Here is an 18,963-nt window from a genome sequence, read left to right as displayed (position 1 = left end):
ATCAATTAAATCTACATACAATTAATCAAAAATTTCAGGATCATAGCTCTCGTACTTTCTGAGATATGGTTAACAGAAAAAAAGTTATACTCACACTTTTTTTTTTAATTGCATGTTTGACTTTATGGGGTTATATCTAACTATGTCAAAACAAGTATATTTGATAAGTTACGAAATTACAAACCTCCCTCATAGCTAGTTTAAATGTTTACTCAGTACATTTTATTTTTAAAAGAAAATTATAATTCAGGAATAACCCAAATGTAAAGCCCCTTTTCGTAACAAGATACAAAAAAAGTGCCATTTAATATGTGGACAACCATTTTTTATTTTTTCAAATTTGTTTATTTAAGTTTGTTCATTTAATGAATACTGAGTTAAAAATTTGGTTTCTTAGGTTAAGAGCTTTTTAAAGTGTTAATAAAATACATCCAGGATGAATTCATTTTGTCAATTTTTGGAGAAGCTATTAATTCAAATGCTGACAACATTTTTCATATATCATTTTATCCTGGTTGAAACTTTTCATATTGTCAAATTTTCATGTAAAACTTACAGAAATGTCAGTTTCTAAAAACCTTTCGAAAATTCACTTGCTAGACGCTTTGCTCGGTTGCAAGATGGCGTTACTGTCGTCTGAATTTAGCAATCTTCTAGAGGATGGATGTATACTTCTTTGGCGTCTAATTGTTTGAGTAGCAGTTATTTTCATTAAATTATTATAAATTATCATATAAAAATTATTTGAGAAAAAATCAGTCTAGGGATACGTAATATATGTAGAGCAATTTCATGTCAAATCATAAGAAGAATTTCATCTACTGTTAGTAATTTTTTTGAAAATTCTAGTAACCGTTCTCGTAGGTATTGAAAGACAGGGTCCTACACTTAAAATCGCAGAATTTCTCGGGGACGAAATATGTTACTTTAGAGGAAATTAGGCGGTACGTATTTTTTCGATTTGAAACAAAAAATTTCTAAAAAGTTATGCATATTTGAATTTTGTGCTTTGTTTTCAAAAACCCCGAATCTTTTTCTTTGAACCTCTATACATTTTGGACTAATCGAGATATTTATTATTTTCTTTTCCATTTGAATAGCGTTCATCGTCTTTCAAAATCTGCCTGAAAACTGAAATAGGTTTAAAATTAACGGTTGTGTTTTTGCGATATATTTTATAGTTCACGAGAAAAATTCGAAAATTAAATTTTCAGGGAAACAAATTCTCCCGCCCCCAAAAAAGTTTAGCTTGCATGATGCTGATAAGATGCCTTTCTAGTATTAGTAGAAACTTTAAAAAAATATCTGGATGAATAAAGAAGGTGGGGGGTTTCCTAGAAAACTGTTTTTCTTTTCTTAAAATTGCAAAAACGTGAAAAAAATTTTTTTCTGGAAAACCCCGCCTTTTTTATTCTTCCAAATATTTTTGAAAAGCTTCTGCTAGTACTAGAAAGGCATATTGTCAGCATAATGCGGGCTAATTATTTTTGAGGCCAAGAGCTATAAAACAAGGTTTAGACAGGTAAATTTGTACCTTAACATTTTTTCGTATCTGTCATTGTTTCCAAGAAAAAGTAGAAAATTCGATTGTAAGACAAAATGATTCTCCTGGCTACATAAATTATTAAGCAAGCATCCAACTGACTAGATATCTTCACTTTCGAAGTACAAGTTCAACAAAAGAAAATTGGCAAAAAACTGAACCATTTTGTTAATTTTAAATCTTTTTTCAATTTTTCAGTAGATTCTGAAAAAGACGATAAACGCTATTAGAATCAGGAAAAAAATAATAAATCCAATAAATTACAAAAATTTTTGTCAACAAACATTTTTATAAAATTTTATCTTATGACGAATAATATGAAGAAAACAAATACATCAAAATATCAATAAAATCACCAAAATTATGAAAGATGAAAAAGGGCCAATATTTTCATCCAAGTTTGCATCTCTCAAGTTTTTTTAATTAATGAAAAATTGTATTAGGGGTTTTCTGTAGATAATTTGACATGAAATTTCTTTGTAGAGACATTGACAGGAATAATATAAATAGTAGAGCATCTTTAATCCAAGGGATATTCATTACGGGCCAATAATTACAGGCCTATGATAATTATTTATAATATTCTTTCAGAAGTGAAAAAAATCAAACCATGTAATGCATGGTTATCGACTTCCTTTTTTAAAAGTATATTGAGCTAGAAAATGTATAACTGCGTAAATTTCTAAATGGATAAAAGAAAAACATATATAATAATAATAAATAATATATAGTGTTATATAAATAAATAATAGAATAAATAAAAAATAAATAATAATAATAGAACTAAAAAATGTTATGCAGTAAAAATAACTGGTCCTCAAACAGCTAAACGGTAGAAAAAAATGTACCATTTCGGACGACCGTAGCGCCATCTCACGTCGAGACAATACTTCTGGGAAATGGATTTTCGAGTATTTTTTTAGCGAAAATAATTATTCACTTTAATTTTCGTGAATTTTTAATTAAAATTAAACGATAAGAAAAGTTTTAACTGGTAGAAAATGGTACATACAAAATGTCGTCAGCTATCGGACTATATTGAAAAAATAGTTAAAATCGTAATGTTTTTTTAAAATTTAAATAGTATATGAAATAATCTAGAAAATAATAAACATTTTTCAATGCCCTTGTGCTTATTTTAAGGGTATGTATTTTAATATATTTTCTGATTATTTGCTTGAAAATAAGATAACTTCCAATTTTCCCTACTTTTTTGTTCCAACATCAAATTATTCTTGTGAATGCAAGAAAAAAATGGTCTAAATATGCTGAATATTTGCTGCGATCGTACATAAATTGAGCCCAAAATGAGCCCAAAAACATTTATAGCTTTTTATTATTTCAGATTTTATTTAAAATTGAAGTAAACCTTACAGTTTGAACTTTTGTACAGCAGCTTCTTGAAAAATTGAAAAAGTGACTTTATCCTAGGTTCTCATTTTATTCGGAATTTAAATAGCTTTCAACCTAATTGATAGATAAAAATTTCAATTCAAAATTAAGAAAATGGACAATTAAAAATTAACAAATTTTAAAAGTCAATAAATATATACACACATATTAAGTGGTGGTAGTGTACACAAAATGAAATATATTTTTATTTTCATCGGTTAGTAAGAAAACATCTTTATACTTGAATTCGAATTATTCTTTCAGGTTCATGGAGCAGCATCCTGAAATGGACTTTTCCAAATGCAAGTTCAACTAACTTGTTGTAGATATGTAAAAATATTTTACTACTCCTCAATTGGAACCCTCATCGCTTCAATTCAGATCGGGAATAAAGTTACATCCATCGAGATTAGCACTGCATCTTTACCGTTACTCCTAACTTATCATCGGAGGCGATTCACGAGTTTAATGAATAGTCGGCAGACGGCAGGACTTACTGGTGATTCGAAGACCAGATTTTTGACACATAAACTGATTCAAATTTTTTTTTTCTAGAATATGTGGTTTTAATTTTGTCAAAGATTTTTCGTATTACACGTACTTATATGTGGCGTCATTTTTTATATTTTCGTTACCGCACAAATAAAAATCGAATTGTCAAGAAACTAAATGTCTGAAGAAATCTACCGCTGATACAAATTTCTATGTGTAACACAAGATCGCAAGCGGGCATATTCTTATTTACATTTTTAAAGTACCTACAATATTATTTACAATGATGAGAATTTTTTTTTAAGTTCATAATTAATATTTCGTAGATTACGAATCCGTTTGCAAAAATGAGCTAGAACGTCGAGATTTCGTGGAAATCAGTGTCGCAGGATTAAACATATACGTTTTTGACCATTTAATAGCTGAAAGGAAAATTTTACAAACTTTTATTTGAACCTACGTCGAAGTCAGAACCGGCTGATGCTTTTTTTCTAGGCGTGGGCTGTGGCATATACTTATAATATTGAACGACACATACATAAATAATGAAAAACAATAAATGGTAAATAATAAATAATAATAAATACAGGTGTCAAAATCATTTTCCCAAAGATTTCCCTAAGATTCCATAAAGATTTCAAAGGCTTCGAAAATATTTCGGATAGATTCAGAAGATCTTACAAAGATTTTAATGATTTCCCAAAGATTTCAATAATTTCACAAATATTATCAAATATTTTAAAAATATTTCACAAAGATTTACGAAAATTTCAGAAAGATTACACAAATTAGAATGATTTCCTAAAGATTAGAGAAAGTTCACAAATATTTTGCAAAAATTCGCATAGATTTAAAAGATATCACAAAGACTTAAATGATTTCCCAAAGTTTCAATAATTTCACAAAAATCAAATATTTCAAATATTACGCAAAGATTTCCAGAGATTTCAGAAAGATTTCAATGTTTTTCTAAACATTTCACATAATTAAATTAATTCACAAAGATTTCCAAGAATTTTAATATTGAATTATATTAAATTGATTTATTCAATGTTTTTAATATTTTGTTTAAAATGTCCAAACCTTTAAACAAAATTTTACGAAGATTTCACGAATACGTTAATTATTTCAAAGATTGCACAAACATTTGAATAATTGCATAGATATTTCATATATTTTGCAAAGATTCCAATAATTTTCTCAAGATTTGAAAGATTTAACAAAGATTTCAGATAGATTAAAAATATTTCACAAAGACTCACAATTTCCTGAATGTTTCAATAATTTCACAAATATTATCAAATATTTCGCGAAGATTTGAATGATTTTCCAACGATTTTTAATATTTTGCAAAGATTTCAGAAAGAATTAAAAGATTTCATAAAGAATTCAAAATCAATTATTTCAGAAAGATCTCAGGTAGATTTGTGAAAAAATGCAAAAATTCTAAAAAATGTAAGAAAACCCGTTTTTACATTTAACCCAGATTTATTACTTTACAACTTTTGTGTTTTTTGAATTTTCTGTAAAGTTGTAAAATCGAAGCGTCCGGGAAAGGCTTCACTTACTGGCAAAAGTTTTAATTGACAAACTGAAGGTTTGTTTTGCATTTAGTCGAGTGGGCGGATTTGCAGTTCTTCAAGCAGAATACTAATTCGCAAATTACAAGTAATCTACCGACTCGAAAATCCCAACATGCCAAAAGTGAGACACCAGCCCCATGCCACTTTTCTGGAAGCCCGTGGAAAATATTTCTCATAAGAGTTGACGGTCGCCCTGTGGCGGTGCCACCTATGCAGTTGGCCTAGAATTCAAATAATGCACAGCGAAAATGTTTACAAAACTGTTTCTTCAATAAAAATAATGTCCTAATAGTTCTGAGTAAAAGATAATAATAGTTAGGATTTTTTTTGAATTAAGAATAATTTTCGAAAATCGTTTAATTCACTTTTTTTAGACGTAAATCCCAGTGCATTCCTACTAACCACAACAAATTTTTATTCATGCGCAATTAAATTAGACATATAATTATTTGTGTGATTTTTAAGTATCTGAAAAAATATTCTAAATTTTATATTATTTTATATTGAATCATATAATACATTATATATTATAATATTTTTTATTCATTAATTCAAATTCATTTCGGATATTCAAATATTTTAATAAACATATCATGTGCTTTAATGAACGCAATCTGTTTCCTGATTTATTCCTTATTTATTATTATTAATTATTTATTAATATTATTTATTATTTATTAATATTATACGTTATTTCAAATTCAAAAAATTAACCTTGTTAAAAATGATTTTTAAAATCGAGAAAAATATGCTAATGCTAATTATATCTAATTGTGGAAAAGAACTCGAGGTGCACTTTTGAAACAAATATTTCGGGTTTTCCTTATTTGACAATAATTATTTAGAGTTTGACGTTTTTCTTTTCCTCTTTAAGAAAAACTTGCAACTCACATTTAATTCTAATGCTGTAGCTCTGATATTTTATTCATTCAAAGATTAGAGAGAAGATTTTCAGAGAATATTTTAAAGAATAAAATAAGCTCTACAGGATTAAAAATTAGTTGCAACTATTACCGACAGTGAAAGAGAAAAAAATTAAACCATAAAAACTATTGTTAAATAAACAATGAAAATTGTGAAATATTTATTTGAAAAGTTCAACTCGAGTTCTTTTCCAAAACTAGTTATAATTAACAATAAAAGTTGTGCATCGATTTTATTATTTCTTTTCAATCAAAATTCCCTTTTCCTCTTAAATCTTAAGCTAAATTTCATTATAATAGTTATGACGAAAATCAAATATTCAGAGAATTCATTAAGATTAATTGCATTTATTTACAATGATTTTAGTCTACTAATGATTTAGTTAATTTTTTCTAAACTACAATTTTAACAAAATTCTGCAAAATAAAAAAAAGTTGTCCTAAAATACTCCAGAAAATAACTTTAAATTTTCCTACACATCTAGAGAATATTGTTTATTCTCTAGAAACCTTTTCAAATTTATAAAAAGCTTCTTTTTTTTACAAAATTGTAAAAAATCTACAGTTTTCTCCAAATTTTCATAATTTTCAAATTAACCATTATCTTTAAACTTTCTAAGATATCTAAACGTTCTAAATGTCTTTACAAATTTTTCTTAAAATTTTTTTTAAATTTCCGGATTCTTTTTCGACAATTTTTTAGGAATACTTTGAAATCTTTTGGAACATTATCCTAAATTTAGTTTTTGAAAATAAAAAATCATTTAACATTTTTCTGGGAATCTAAGCAAAATTTTTCAATTTCTTGAAATCTTTCGTAATTTGAATTCAGCTTCCTTTTTAAAAACTTAAAAAATCCACATTAAAAAAAGATGAAGTTTTTCACAAGTTTAAAATTAACTTCGAATTGTTTGAATACTTTAAAATATTTATTAAGCATAACAGTATTTTTGTTGTTGTAATTTTGTAATTCTGAATCAATTTTCTTATAGAATCCTTGTTTCAAAATAAAGAAATAATAAAATATCTTCCGTCAATTATTCTTTAAAAGACATCATTTTAAATGAAAATGAACATTCATTGATCATTCTTTTCTGTAGATTCGATTACAATAATTATAATTAATAGTTCAAAATCTAAATGTCCTGATAGGCGAAAATACATTAATGTAATATAGATAAAATAGCGATTTGCAAATTATTTTGAAAACTTAGTTCCTATTATGAGATAAGTTCATGTTTAATTTAAAAGCAAATATAATAAAAATTGCATTTTCGTCTTAAATCTTAAACTTAATATTATGAAAAGAGTTATGCCGAAAAGAAATTTTTTAAACGAATTCATTAAAATGAATTAAATTTGTTTGCAATGGATAATTTCATTTCATTTTCTTAAACTTCAAAATTTCAAAATATATTAAGATATGATTTTTTTATAATCCTAAGTATAAAGACGTTGTTTTGGATTATATTAAATAATTCTTATTATTAACAGTTAATATTAACGATAAAATAATATGTTTAAAAAGAGCAAAACTTTAAAAAGAAGAAGATATACCTATACACTTTATATGTATAACGACGTTGTCATAACACTTCAGTTTGATATCATCCCTTAAACAGCTTTTGCCATTCTTTAGGAATATTTTGATCATTTGGTGCTTTGTAAAATTGAATATAATTAGCTTTGTCCTGCTCCCGGTTACTTTTCCATCTCGATTTACAATAAAAACAAACGCACTTCACCATTTTTGTTCAAAATTTCAACACTGCGGATATTTGATCTAAAAGAAGTTTTTTCAGTTTTCTTTTACTTAGAAAATGAAAAATCTCGTCAACATCACTCAAAAAAAAGGAATCCTTTCTTTCGAAATGTATCTGGTAAGAAGAGAAGAATTCAGACAAATTCAGAATTTAAATTTCCATCAACACGCGAATTTTTATTAATCGAAAGTTCCGCCAAAGAATAGAAAAAAAGCAAAATATATTATTTTTAATCAACTTAGACAAATTGAATGGCAGCGTATTGAGAGGAATTAAAAACTGAAGGAATACAAAAGAATGAGAATAATGTCACTTTAAAGACGCAAAACCTAATCCATTTAATCGATTGAAAAAAATTTCAGTTATAAATATAAAATTATTATGTTAATAAAAATAATTTTTATTATTGTCAAAGAATATTTTGATAATTCTGTTTAAAGATTAATAAATTTTGTTCATCTTACACAACTTTATTAAAAGAATTTATTATAATTTATTATGATTTATTATTATATATTATCAGATACTGTCTGATACTATACAATATAATACGATACTATCCTATGCTATCACATACTTCCGGATACTAAACGATATTCTTGACACTATTCAATTCTTTCGATACTATCCGTTACAGACCTGATACTGTACAATACTCAACAATACCATTCGATACTATCCGATATTACCCTATACTACCATATACTATTTGATACTATTCGATACTTTCGATACTATCTACTACAATCCGCTCTAATACCTTATACTATACAATATAATCTAAAACAATCCGATACTATTCGATAATATCCTAAACTATTCAAAAAAATCTGAAAATTTCGATACTATTCATTACAATCCGATACTCTCCGATACTATCCGATAATTTTGATACAATCCATTATACTCCTATACTATCTGATACTATAGAACATAATTTAATACTATCGATACTATCTATGACAATCCGTTACTATCTGATACTATACGATAATTGATGCAAATTTCTGTTAAAAAAACAAGAATCCAACGACCAAATTGGGGCCACAACGAATAAACAAAAACGAAAAATTCTATTGTAATCTGAAAACAAAAAATTTCGAACAAAAATAAAAAAGAGGAAAGAAAAATGAGAAGACGGCCGACCGCATCCCTTTCCTTCTCTTTTTTTTCCTTTCGTCTTCTTTATTTTTATTATTATCAAATTACAATAAAATGAAAATAAACGAAAAAAAAAAAATAAAATGGAATTGCATTACCAACGTTTCGATACTAGTACAGTACCCTTATCAAGGCAAGAAAAATTTAAATGGTAGAAATTGACAGCACCCACGAACAGGTGCTCTCTCTTTGATACCTGAGAATCGAATGAGAGTCAGTAGGCCAATCTGTTGTAAACACAATATAAATATCTGTTACAATTACATAAGAAATAGAGAAATATTCGATATAATAATATTCGAAATATACGATAGTATTCGATACTATCCCGTACTATACAATGCTATTCTATTCTATTTGATACTTTCGATACTATCCATTACAATTCGATACTGTCTGATACTATACAATATAATTGGATAATATCCGATACAATTCAATAAAATCCATAACTATCGATACTATCCATAACAATCCGACACTATCCGAAATTATCCCATACTTTAGATTCTATTCGTTACAATCCGATACTTTCTAATTCTATACAATATAATCAGATACTATCCGATAGTTTTTATATTACCTACTATAATCCGATACTATCCGGTACTATCCGATATCATTCTATAAAATCCGAAAATCTGGATACAATCCGTTTTAATTCGATACTATCCGGTACTTATTCGATTACTTCTGCTAAATTTAATTACAATCCGATACTAACCGATACTATCCATTACAAATTGATACTATCTGATACCATACAATATAATTTGATACTTTGCAATACTATGCGATATATCTGAAACTATGCGACACTATTCGATAATATTTGATGAAATCCGAAATTTTCGATATTATCTATCACCAACCGATACTGCCCGATACCTTGGATGCTTTTCTTTACTATCCGATACTACCTGATACAATACTATTCTATACTGTCCGAGACAAACCGAACATTTTCGATGCTTAACGATACTTTCGACATTGTCTGATACAATACAATATAATTCGATGCTACCCGATTCTATCCTATATTTTCCAAAACTATCCGATATTATTGGATAAAATCCAAAATTTTAATACTATCCATAACAATCCGATACTATCTGATACTATCCGATACTTTGGATGCAGCAAATTATCATGACAGCGCCAATGGAGGTGATACTCATTGACTACTATGGGCCGCTACCAACATTCAGATTTGAATTTCGATATGTGTTGCGATATTAGACGGATTCAGCAAATATATAAATTTTTATGCCGTAGAAAGCAAATAACGAAGGCTGCAATTATTAGAATATTTGAGAATTTAATTCTCCAATAATGGCAAACCTGAACAAATTGTCTCCGACCGTAGGGTATTATTCACTTCCAAAAACTTTCACTTCTGTAAGATATCCTCAAGCCAACATAATCGAGACATTTAATAATAAATTGTCCAAGTTTTCCTTCATTCTACTACCCGAACACAAACATTGAGCTTGGCATGATAAGTTACAAAGTATGGAGAATATCATAAATGAAATCCATCACGAAACCACTGGGCTAACGCTAATAGAAATAATAACAAAAAAGAAACCAACTCGATTTTGGAAAATATGAATCTCTAAACCAGAAGGGCAACAGGAGGTAACTTATGCACAAAAATTAATATTCGTTTAGGAAGCTATCAATAAAAAGAAGTTAAAAAGGGATGAAGAATACAACTTGTCCAAGACCATAACTCAGTATTTAGAAAGAAACAAGGTACTAGTACTCGTAGAAGCCTATAACATGTCCGAAAAATTCTTGAAACAGACCAAAAATCATGTATAATTAGGTAAATATTATGTATAATCAGGTAAACGTGTATCTAATGTTTATGTTCAATATATGCCTGTCTGCCTAAAAGAGATATAAGTATTTATACCAGCGATATTTTCGCATATCATGTAAAATTAGGCAAACATTTTGCATTCACGCCGTAAGCAGGCGTAAAATAAACTATCCAAAAATCCTAATTGGACGTTCATCGCTAGCAAAGTTTCCAAAACTGAATCAAAGGATTCTTATCCGAATTCCCCTTGATCACATTCATTGTAAGAATTTGAGTTGTCAAGCTACTGTGAAACCTAACATAACCAACCCCTCTAAGCTCCTCATAAGAGCAGCCCAACCGGACATGGTTAAGGCGTTAATTAGGAGAAAAGAAGCATCGACAAAAAATTCTTAAATAGAATGCAATAAACAACGAGAATGAAGAAGATCATAACACCGAATTTATCATCTCTCAAAAGAAGAGGCAGGAACTGGAAGAGATTACACCAGATCTAAACAACAACCATTAAAGTTTCGAGAAACCACCTAAACAGGACTATTCTTGAAAAGGGAGCAAATGTAACGGTTGCAATCTATACGAAACCTGAATTCGGAAAACCTGAAAAACGAATTCCTCGTTGAAATTTACTTTAGGAATGACCTTTACTTTTTTGAAAAATATTTTGCCTGAGGAAATACCCAACCGTCCCGGGACTTTTTAGACACCCTGTAAATATATATACATAGTTGTAGTAAGCGCGGTTCAAAGCAATAGAACGCGCAGACTCCCGACAATGTGTCGGCCAACAATGCCGACCACTCTAGATCTGTGGGAGCCAATGAAGATGGATTCAATGTGATGGATCGATGGAATCTCGGGACCTTTAGGTGGACGTCTGCGAAACAATGCCGAACCACTCCAAAAAAGGGGCTATGTAAGCGGAACGCCTACTCTACCACAGCTAGAACAAGCCGGCAACAAAGAAAGAGAGGCGACACTAAGACCAGCCGCGAGCTGGCATCCGATAAAGGAAGAGCGATGCTTTATGATCTGGAGAAACATCAACACCAAGGTTTCTCTCAAGCCTAAAGAGCTGGCTAAAATGGATGACGAGCTTCGTGAAGATTTTTCCGAAGAATCCGACTTCTGGACTGTCAATGGTTGTATGTATAATGCAGCGAGAGCTTTGGCCGACGCGAACTGTAAAACAAAACTAACGGTTGATCATACGCCTAAAAGGCAAATGCATCAACTCGCCATAAGTATAGGCTGCGCAAGACAGTACGCCTCACACATTTAGTGTATGATTGACTACATAACATCCGGCAGGAATTTTACCGCCAAGGTTCGAAAGTTCGCGCGCGAACTCCGGACCCGTTATCACACACTTAACAAGTCAAAACTGCTGACCATCAGGCAAATATTTTTGAGAGAATACGGATACTATCTGACGCTAAGAGAATTCTAGAGCGGAAGGAGAGGTAAGTCAGAGAAAATCCACAGTTGCTCTCTGACCCATCTCGACTCTTCCAAGACCCTCTAGTTTCTGTCTACCACCCGCCCAAACCAGAGTAGGTCAAAGTATTTTGGAGAGAAGTCTAGCAAGTGCAGCACAGACTGGACGAAGATTCAGAAAACATAAATAGCTTCAAGTAGCTGTGTGATGCCCTCATAACACTTGAGGAAGAATGCCTATCCATCACTACCGAGGAGGTGAAAAAAGTATTAAGAGATATAAAGAACTTTTCCGCTTCGGGATCAGATGGTATCAAGACGTTCTGATGGCCCATATGGCATGAGTCAACCGATATGCCAACATCTTCAGCAAATTCTCTGATGGTAATTCGTCAATTTTTCAACATCATTTCTTCCACTGCTTGAACGTTTTCATCTGTTGTTGACATGCTGGGACGTCCAGGGCGAGGTTCGTCTTCTACATACTCTCGGCCTTCTTGGAACAGCTTGTACCACTTATACACATTTTTCTTACTCAGAGTAGACTCGCCGTATGCAACTGTCAACATTTCAAGAGATTTAGAGCACTGGATTCCATTTTTCACACAAAATTTAATGCAAACTTTTTGCTCCATTTTTTTCGAAAGAAGAAAATCGCCGAGCACACCAAACCCTTCTAAGCTTTTACGCCACTGCCAGAAAAACAACACGAGCTATATAGTCAAAAATGTGAACATGTGAACGTGACGAGTGTACCAACACAACAAAACAAAAAATTTAAAACTTGAATGTACGTAGCCCGCCAAAATTGAAAAGTCACCTTACTGTTTGAACACACCCAGTATAAGATCTTCACAGCGATCCTAAATGATAGAATTGTTCAGGCCATCGGACTTGTGTGGCAAGAAATCTTTGAACAACGGGGCTCAAAGAAAGGCGTATCAGGATGTCAGGAGAACCTGCTCATGGAAAGATGTGTCTGCGAAGATGTAGTATCCTATCAGCGTGACCTATATATGGCCTGGATTGATTACCGGAAAGCTTTCGATTCAACCTCCAGACTTACCGTTTATCTATTCGACAGAATCACCGTCTGTCTTTTGGAAAGCTTAAAGTTTTATCCGCATATCGTGAGGTGCATAGAGAGATTGATGCCGCTTTGAAAAACCAGATTTACTATTTCATCTGGAAAAAATCGTGTGACAACTAACAAGGTCATCTTTCAGAGAAATGTCTTTCAGGGCGACACCATGAGTCCACTTCTCTTTTGCTTCACATTATTGCCACTATCTCTAGCACTTCGCCATTCCGAGGAGTGATGATCTCAAGATCCATGCTAAAAACAAAGAGCAAATACATACAGCTCCCGGAAGACCCTGAGATAGTCGATAGAAGCGCTATACGACATCTTTGCTCTGGAGAGACTTATACATACCTGGGCGCAACAAAGTGCCTCATGTAGTATGGTAAATCTATAAAGGATACTCTCCGAAGCAGATACAAACGGCTCATCCGGAAAATTTGGTCTTCCGAACTGTCGGCGAGGAACAAAGTATCTGTAACGAACAAGCTTGCTGTCCCGGTAGTACTCTATTCATTTGCAGTGGTTCCATGGACGAAGAACGAGCTCAGTTCTTTTGATATCGGAACACGAAAGGTTATGCACATGAAAAAAGCATGCATGTTAAGTCTTCTGTTCCGCGACTCTACATCTCACGCCGTCAAGGTGGTCGCGGAATATTGAATCTTGAATGTATTCACAACAGGATTATTCTGGGTACAGCACAAAGAGTCGCAAATGGTAGACACTCGCTTCTTAAAATGGTCAGGAAGCATGAAGAAGTGGGGAAAAGAGCGTTTCCGTACAAAGCAGCGGAGGAACTTGATGAAACATTCGGAGTTACCTTCAGTATTTGGGGTGAGCAAAATGCATCAAATCTCATCTATCTCGACTACTCACTCCTGATAGTCCGGATTAAAAAAGCACAGGAGAAATACTTCCGTGAACAGCTCCTCGATAAGGGGATGAACGGCACCTTCCACAAAAATGTGGAGGATCAGTAAATGTCGTGTCAGCTAACTTTTTCTTTCTTTAAATCAGCCGGATTAAAGTCGAGCTCGGTGTTATTTCCACTTTAACCGACCGTCGCTACATTGTGAGCCAAGACATTCCCGATGATAGCTGCAGGGCGTGCCATGCACTCTCCGAACATCTAACACACATACTATCTAGTTGTCCAACTCATGCGGGAACTTTCTACATCCAAAGGCACAATGCGGAACTAAAAGTGCTTTATTACCATCTCTGTCACTCTTACGTCATTAACCTCAATATCACTCCTCTAAATGTTCCTAGGGAAATAGAATCAATTGTCGAGAATGAAAAGTGCTGCATATACTTGATCTTTATATTCTCGACAATTGTTTCTGTTACACACTCGAGGCCTGACATGGTTCTTCTTGACTTCGAGAAGCGAACCATAATAACGACGATTAGCTTAACAGAATATTCAAGGTATAACCCTCGCAACTCCTTTATAAGGACTCTATACCCGTTATATTCTGTTAAACTTATCCTCCTTATCATCGGCATTCTTGGAAATGCGAAGCTCTCAATGGTAAACAGCCTTAAAAGCATCCCTGCGTGTCAACAGTATGCTAAAACACTTGCGGGAAAAATGCGGAAGGCGGTCGTCTTTGGGTACTCGTGTCCTCAGGGTGCACGAGACTTTTGCCGGATCAACGTATTGATTTCGTCACAGACTGTTACCACCTATCTCACGGTCATGAACGTGGTTATGGCTGAAATTTTACCGCCATTTCGCTGGGATTGGGTGCAGTTTTTCAGATTAGCACCCGCTCCCGGCGAAATCCTGCGGTTGTTCTTATGACAAACTTTTAATTATATATATACACACATAACATACATATTATATATTAGAATTGCGAGGTAGGCGAGGACGGACTAGTACAGGCATTTACACTAGAAAGTGTCGAACGGTTTTTTTCCTAAGTTCATTCAAAACGGCTTTAAGGCCATGTGATAAGTATAACAGCTAATCAAGTAAGCCCTAGGATCAATATTTTTTTACCCATATTGAAAAATAAAAGTTTAAATAACGCGGATTTTTTTTCGGGAAATGTTAATAAGTATTAAAGGATCGTTTGTGGCCTTGCAAAGAGTTGGAGGAAGAAAAAAGTTTATTTATGCAAATAATGATTATCGACAGTCACATTTAGGTTTTACAGAAAAAGTTTGACTTTTAACTTTCTCTGACGGTAATCATACAATCTGTTTTACCCACAGACCCCTAGAAGTTCGAAGTTGACTGCTCGCTGCGCTAGTGCTGCTTTGACACAGCTGATACCAGACTGATCCGTATGTCAGACCAAATATGTTTATTTGCATTTCAAGTGCAAACATTAGTTTTTGCATTATTTGTGCATAATGTTCGTGCACGATTTTTATTGTTTTGCCCCACTCTGATAAATATAAACCTCATAACTAGCCCATTAACAACATTGCAAATTGCTTGCAGGGTTTGACGACAGCACGGTCGGTATTTCTCCAAAATAGTAATTTAAAAAAAAACTTTTTTCACTATCCTAATTATTTAGGACCAGAGACACATTCTTGCATGCCTTCTATTTGTCGTGCCAAATTTTTAACACGATATCTCATTCCGTGTGGACGTAAGTTGAGAAAGAAAACATCCACTGGTATTTTCTTCAAAAAAATTTTTTCTCAAAATTTCCACCGGAACAAAGCAGAGACATGGACTTTATTACCTCCTCTTTCATTTCCCAAACTTTCATAGCGATACCTCATTTCGTTTAGACCTAAGTTGGGAAAGAAAAATTGAAGACCAGGTTTGGACACGTGACCCTCTCGTCACATGGCCTTAAGAAGGCGAACTATGGTATCAGTAGATCGAGACCAGCTGGTGAGCGGCCGATTGACCGTCGAAATGGTCTCTCGACTGGTCGACTTCTCTTCAGTGCTACTGCACTATGAGGGAAGAAGCTACACACCTTTAACGATGAGCAAAGGTATCTTTTTTTACATACACAAACGGTGTGCGTTTCTTCAGATAGCGTAATTAAATTTGGATACGCCACATCGGCTCTAGAAACTATTTTTTTTTATTTTGTTATTTAGGTACGCCATCTCGGCTCCAACAAATCTCATTGATTTTGTTTTTTGGGTATGCCATCCCGGCTCTAAAAAACTTAAATAAATATTTAACTGGATACGCTATCTCGGCTCCAGATTTAGATTCGAATAATTGTGAATTTGACCATATTTGAAATCATTTCAATCTATTTTAATGCACTTCTGCTTACTACGAAGAGCAACACTGTACCTGCAATGGTATCAATGAGTACTTTTTTCTTTCCACTGCATTTCCTGCTTCACATATTAAAACCGAATCTGATGCGAAACTCATGAATAAAGCAATGAAATTATTTATTGAATCGGGCGTCGAGCTCTAATAGAATCTGGCATCAGAACCCGCGCCAGATCCAGGGACAGAAATTCTGCCGGAACCATAGTCAGAATCTGGGAACGGATGTAACACCGGATCTGGCGTCGGATACTTATCGTTGCAAAATGATGAGGACCTCTTTGTTTGCCATATACGATAGAAAGAGAGATTTCGAAATCATATTTTTCGTTTCGATCGCACCTCGTTGTCTATCTCACGTGGTAGAAAGAGAGGTCCGTTCGACTCCGTCGCACTTCTATTATTATTATTAAATCATTTCTATTTTTAAATTCTCATTCATCTCAGTGTAATGCAATCGTCCAAATTTTCGATCTCTTGTTTTAACGGATCTTTACGTTTTGGCACTTACAGAGTCCGAAAAATCATAAAATATTATCGGTTTCTTATCAGTCTCTTAAAATTTCTTATAGAAGGGCAGACGATGACAAAAGGACCTGCAAATAAGACTAATCACATTTTTAAATATGTTACAATTTAAAAAAGTCATATGCTTTTCAACATTTTGAAATCTTACAAAAACAGGATAAAAATTTTGTTTATAGGTTAAGAAATATCAATCCAAATTTCTGCTAGATATAAAATATATGTATTTTGAACCTATTCTCATGAAATTTCTTAATTCGACAAGAGTTCAAAAAGGTGAATCATTTTTAAAATATGCAATTTTTGTTTTTGAGAGATCCGTAAGTTTAAAGCGTTGTTTTTAGTAGATTTGAAAAAGATTTACAAATGATCCTGATCAAGTTTTTCAATTTGACACAAACTATCGATCGCGAAGCGCGAGTTTTGTAATGAGAATGTAATCGTCAAAGCCGTACGTGCTTTGAGAACATCATTTGAAAACAAATAGAAAAAAGTTTCAGTTACAATTTATGGCTGTAATTCCTCAGAAGTTTAAATTAAAATTTTCAATTTAAGTTAAAAAGTTTAAATCTATTTTTTTGTCCTGGAAAACATGGAAAAGTCTTGGAATTTTTTTTCAAGAAACGGTAGATACCCTGAACACGACTCAGAATTGAAGCTTAGTCTATGAAATGTACATAACACATGACAGGACACATGACATGATATATGAAATTATGACAGGACATGACATACGACATGACACATGACATTATATGACAGGACATGACATATGACATGGCATGACATATCACATGACATGGCAGCATATGACATGACACTAAATAAGACATGACGTGAAATATTACCTGTCATGATATATGACCTGACACATGACAAATGAGATGACACATCGCATCACATCAGATCGGCTGTGCGTTGTCAAAAAGCAGGAAGTGCCAAACTGTACATTTTTCATAATAAAGATTAAGATGTTTATGATTGGCAATACAAAAATATTGTCATGCCATGCCATGTTACGTCTCATCACGTCATGACATTTTTTGAGCATAAACTAATATTTTTTCGTTACTAATTATTTTTGAACGCCCAGAATTTCTCAGCACCCTTTCTGTAGCGTGGCGTTGCACAGTAAAGTGAAAAAATATCCTTCGACCGATTGATTTTCAGAAGATAATTATTATCCGGTTTTAACTTTTTTTAAATGAAAGCTAATAAACTTTCGCATCGAACTGTCATTGTCGATTTTTAATTTTTTAAAATATTTTTGTTCTTTAATAACAAAAATTAAATTTTAGACTTTTGAGGTTAACCGATTTTTGAAAAATGCTTCCATTCAATCAAAAAACCTAGAACACAGAAAGAAACTATCAAAAATAGATGTCCCATAGCAATGCAAATATTAAAAAATTTATTTTTGTTATGAACGAAAAAGTGAATAAAAATGGTTTCGTGGGGATTGGCAGCGATCCGTCACTTGATTCGTACTAAATTTGAACAAAGAGTTTTTTAGTTGCCTCCTTAAAACTTAATAGAGACTTCCAGTTCGGCAAGGAAAAGTGTGGTCGTACGCGAGGTGTCAGGGACGTTGTTTGGACGTATTTTGGAGGTAGGCGTAAATGTAGAAGAGCAAGGCCTTGAAGATAAGGCGAGGAAAGTGACGGATTTACTTTGGGAGTGGAAGCAAGGTGTGAATTGATAGGAGAAGGTGTGATTGGGAGGTGTAAGAAGAGGCAGGTGGAACAAGGAGGTTAGGTGCGAACAAAAAGGTTCAGGAGCAGGGAGTGGAGAACAGCGCCTCCTACCAGAGAGAGGGTAAAGCAGAAGACTGGCGCGAAATTTTAAAGTGAGTAGAAGGGAGTTGTAGAACAGTGCAGTGCTCACATTATGGAAAAAGTATACATTTCAACACTGACTCGCCGCTCGTCGGTGTGTAGAAGAAGAAGGCGATGTTGCGCGCGCAGGCTTCTCTC

General features: G+C 32.7%; 1 protein-coding gene and 1 long non-coding RNA gene across 2 annotated transcripts in view; one reads left to right on the top strand and one right to left on the bottom strand.

Annotated features, from left to right (window-relative positions):
* Window positions 1-4,011, top strand: part of LOC117178778 (nuclear migration protein nudC) — a 297,288-nt gene extending 293,277 nt beyond the window's left edge. The window contains exon 7 of the mRNA XM_033370283.1: window positions 3,200-4,011. Within this exon, the coding sequence (XP_033226174.1) occupies window positions 3,200-3,251 (52 nt within the window). The 3' untranslated portion in view covers window positions 3,252-4,011. The remainder of the gene's footprint in view (window positions 1-3,199) is intronic.
* The window catches only part of LOC117179014, a 67,887-nt gene that overhangs the window by 37,324 nt on the left and 11,600 nt on the right, over window positions 1-18,963 (bottom strand). The window lies entirely within an intron of this gene.

The sequence above is a fragment of the Belonocnema kinseyi genome, chromosome 1, assembly GCF_010883055.1.
Source record: "Belonocnema kinseyi isolate 2016_QV_RU_SX_M_011 chromosome 1, B_treatae_v1, whole genome shotgun sequence".
Taxonomy (NCBI): Eukaryota; Metazoa; Arthropoda; class Insecta; order Hymenoptera; family Cynipidae; genus Belonocnema; species Belonocnema kinseyi.
Note: the sequence above shows the minus strand (reverse complement) of the source record. Positions and strands in the feature narration are given on the sequence as shown.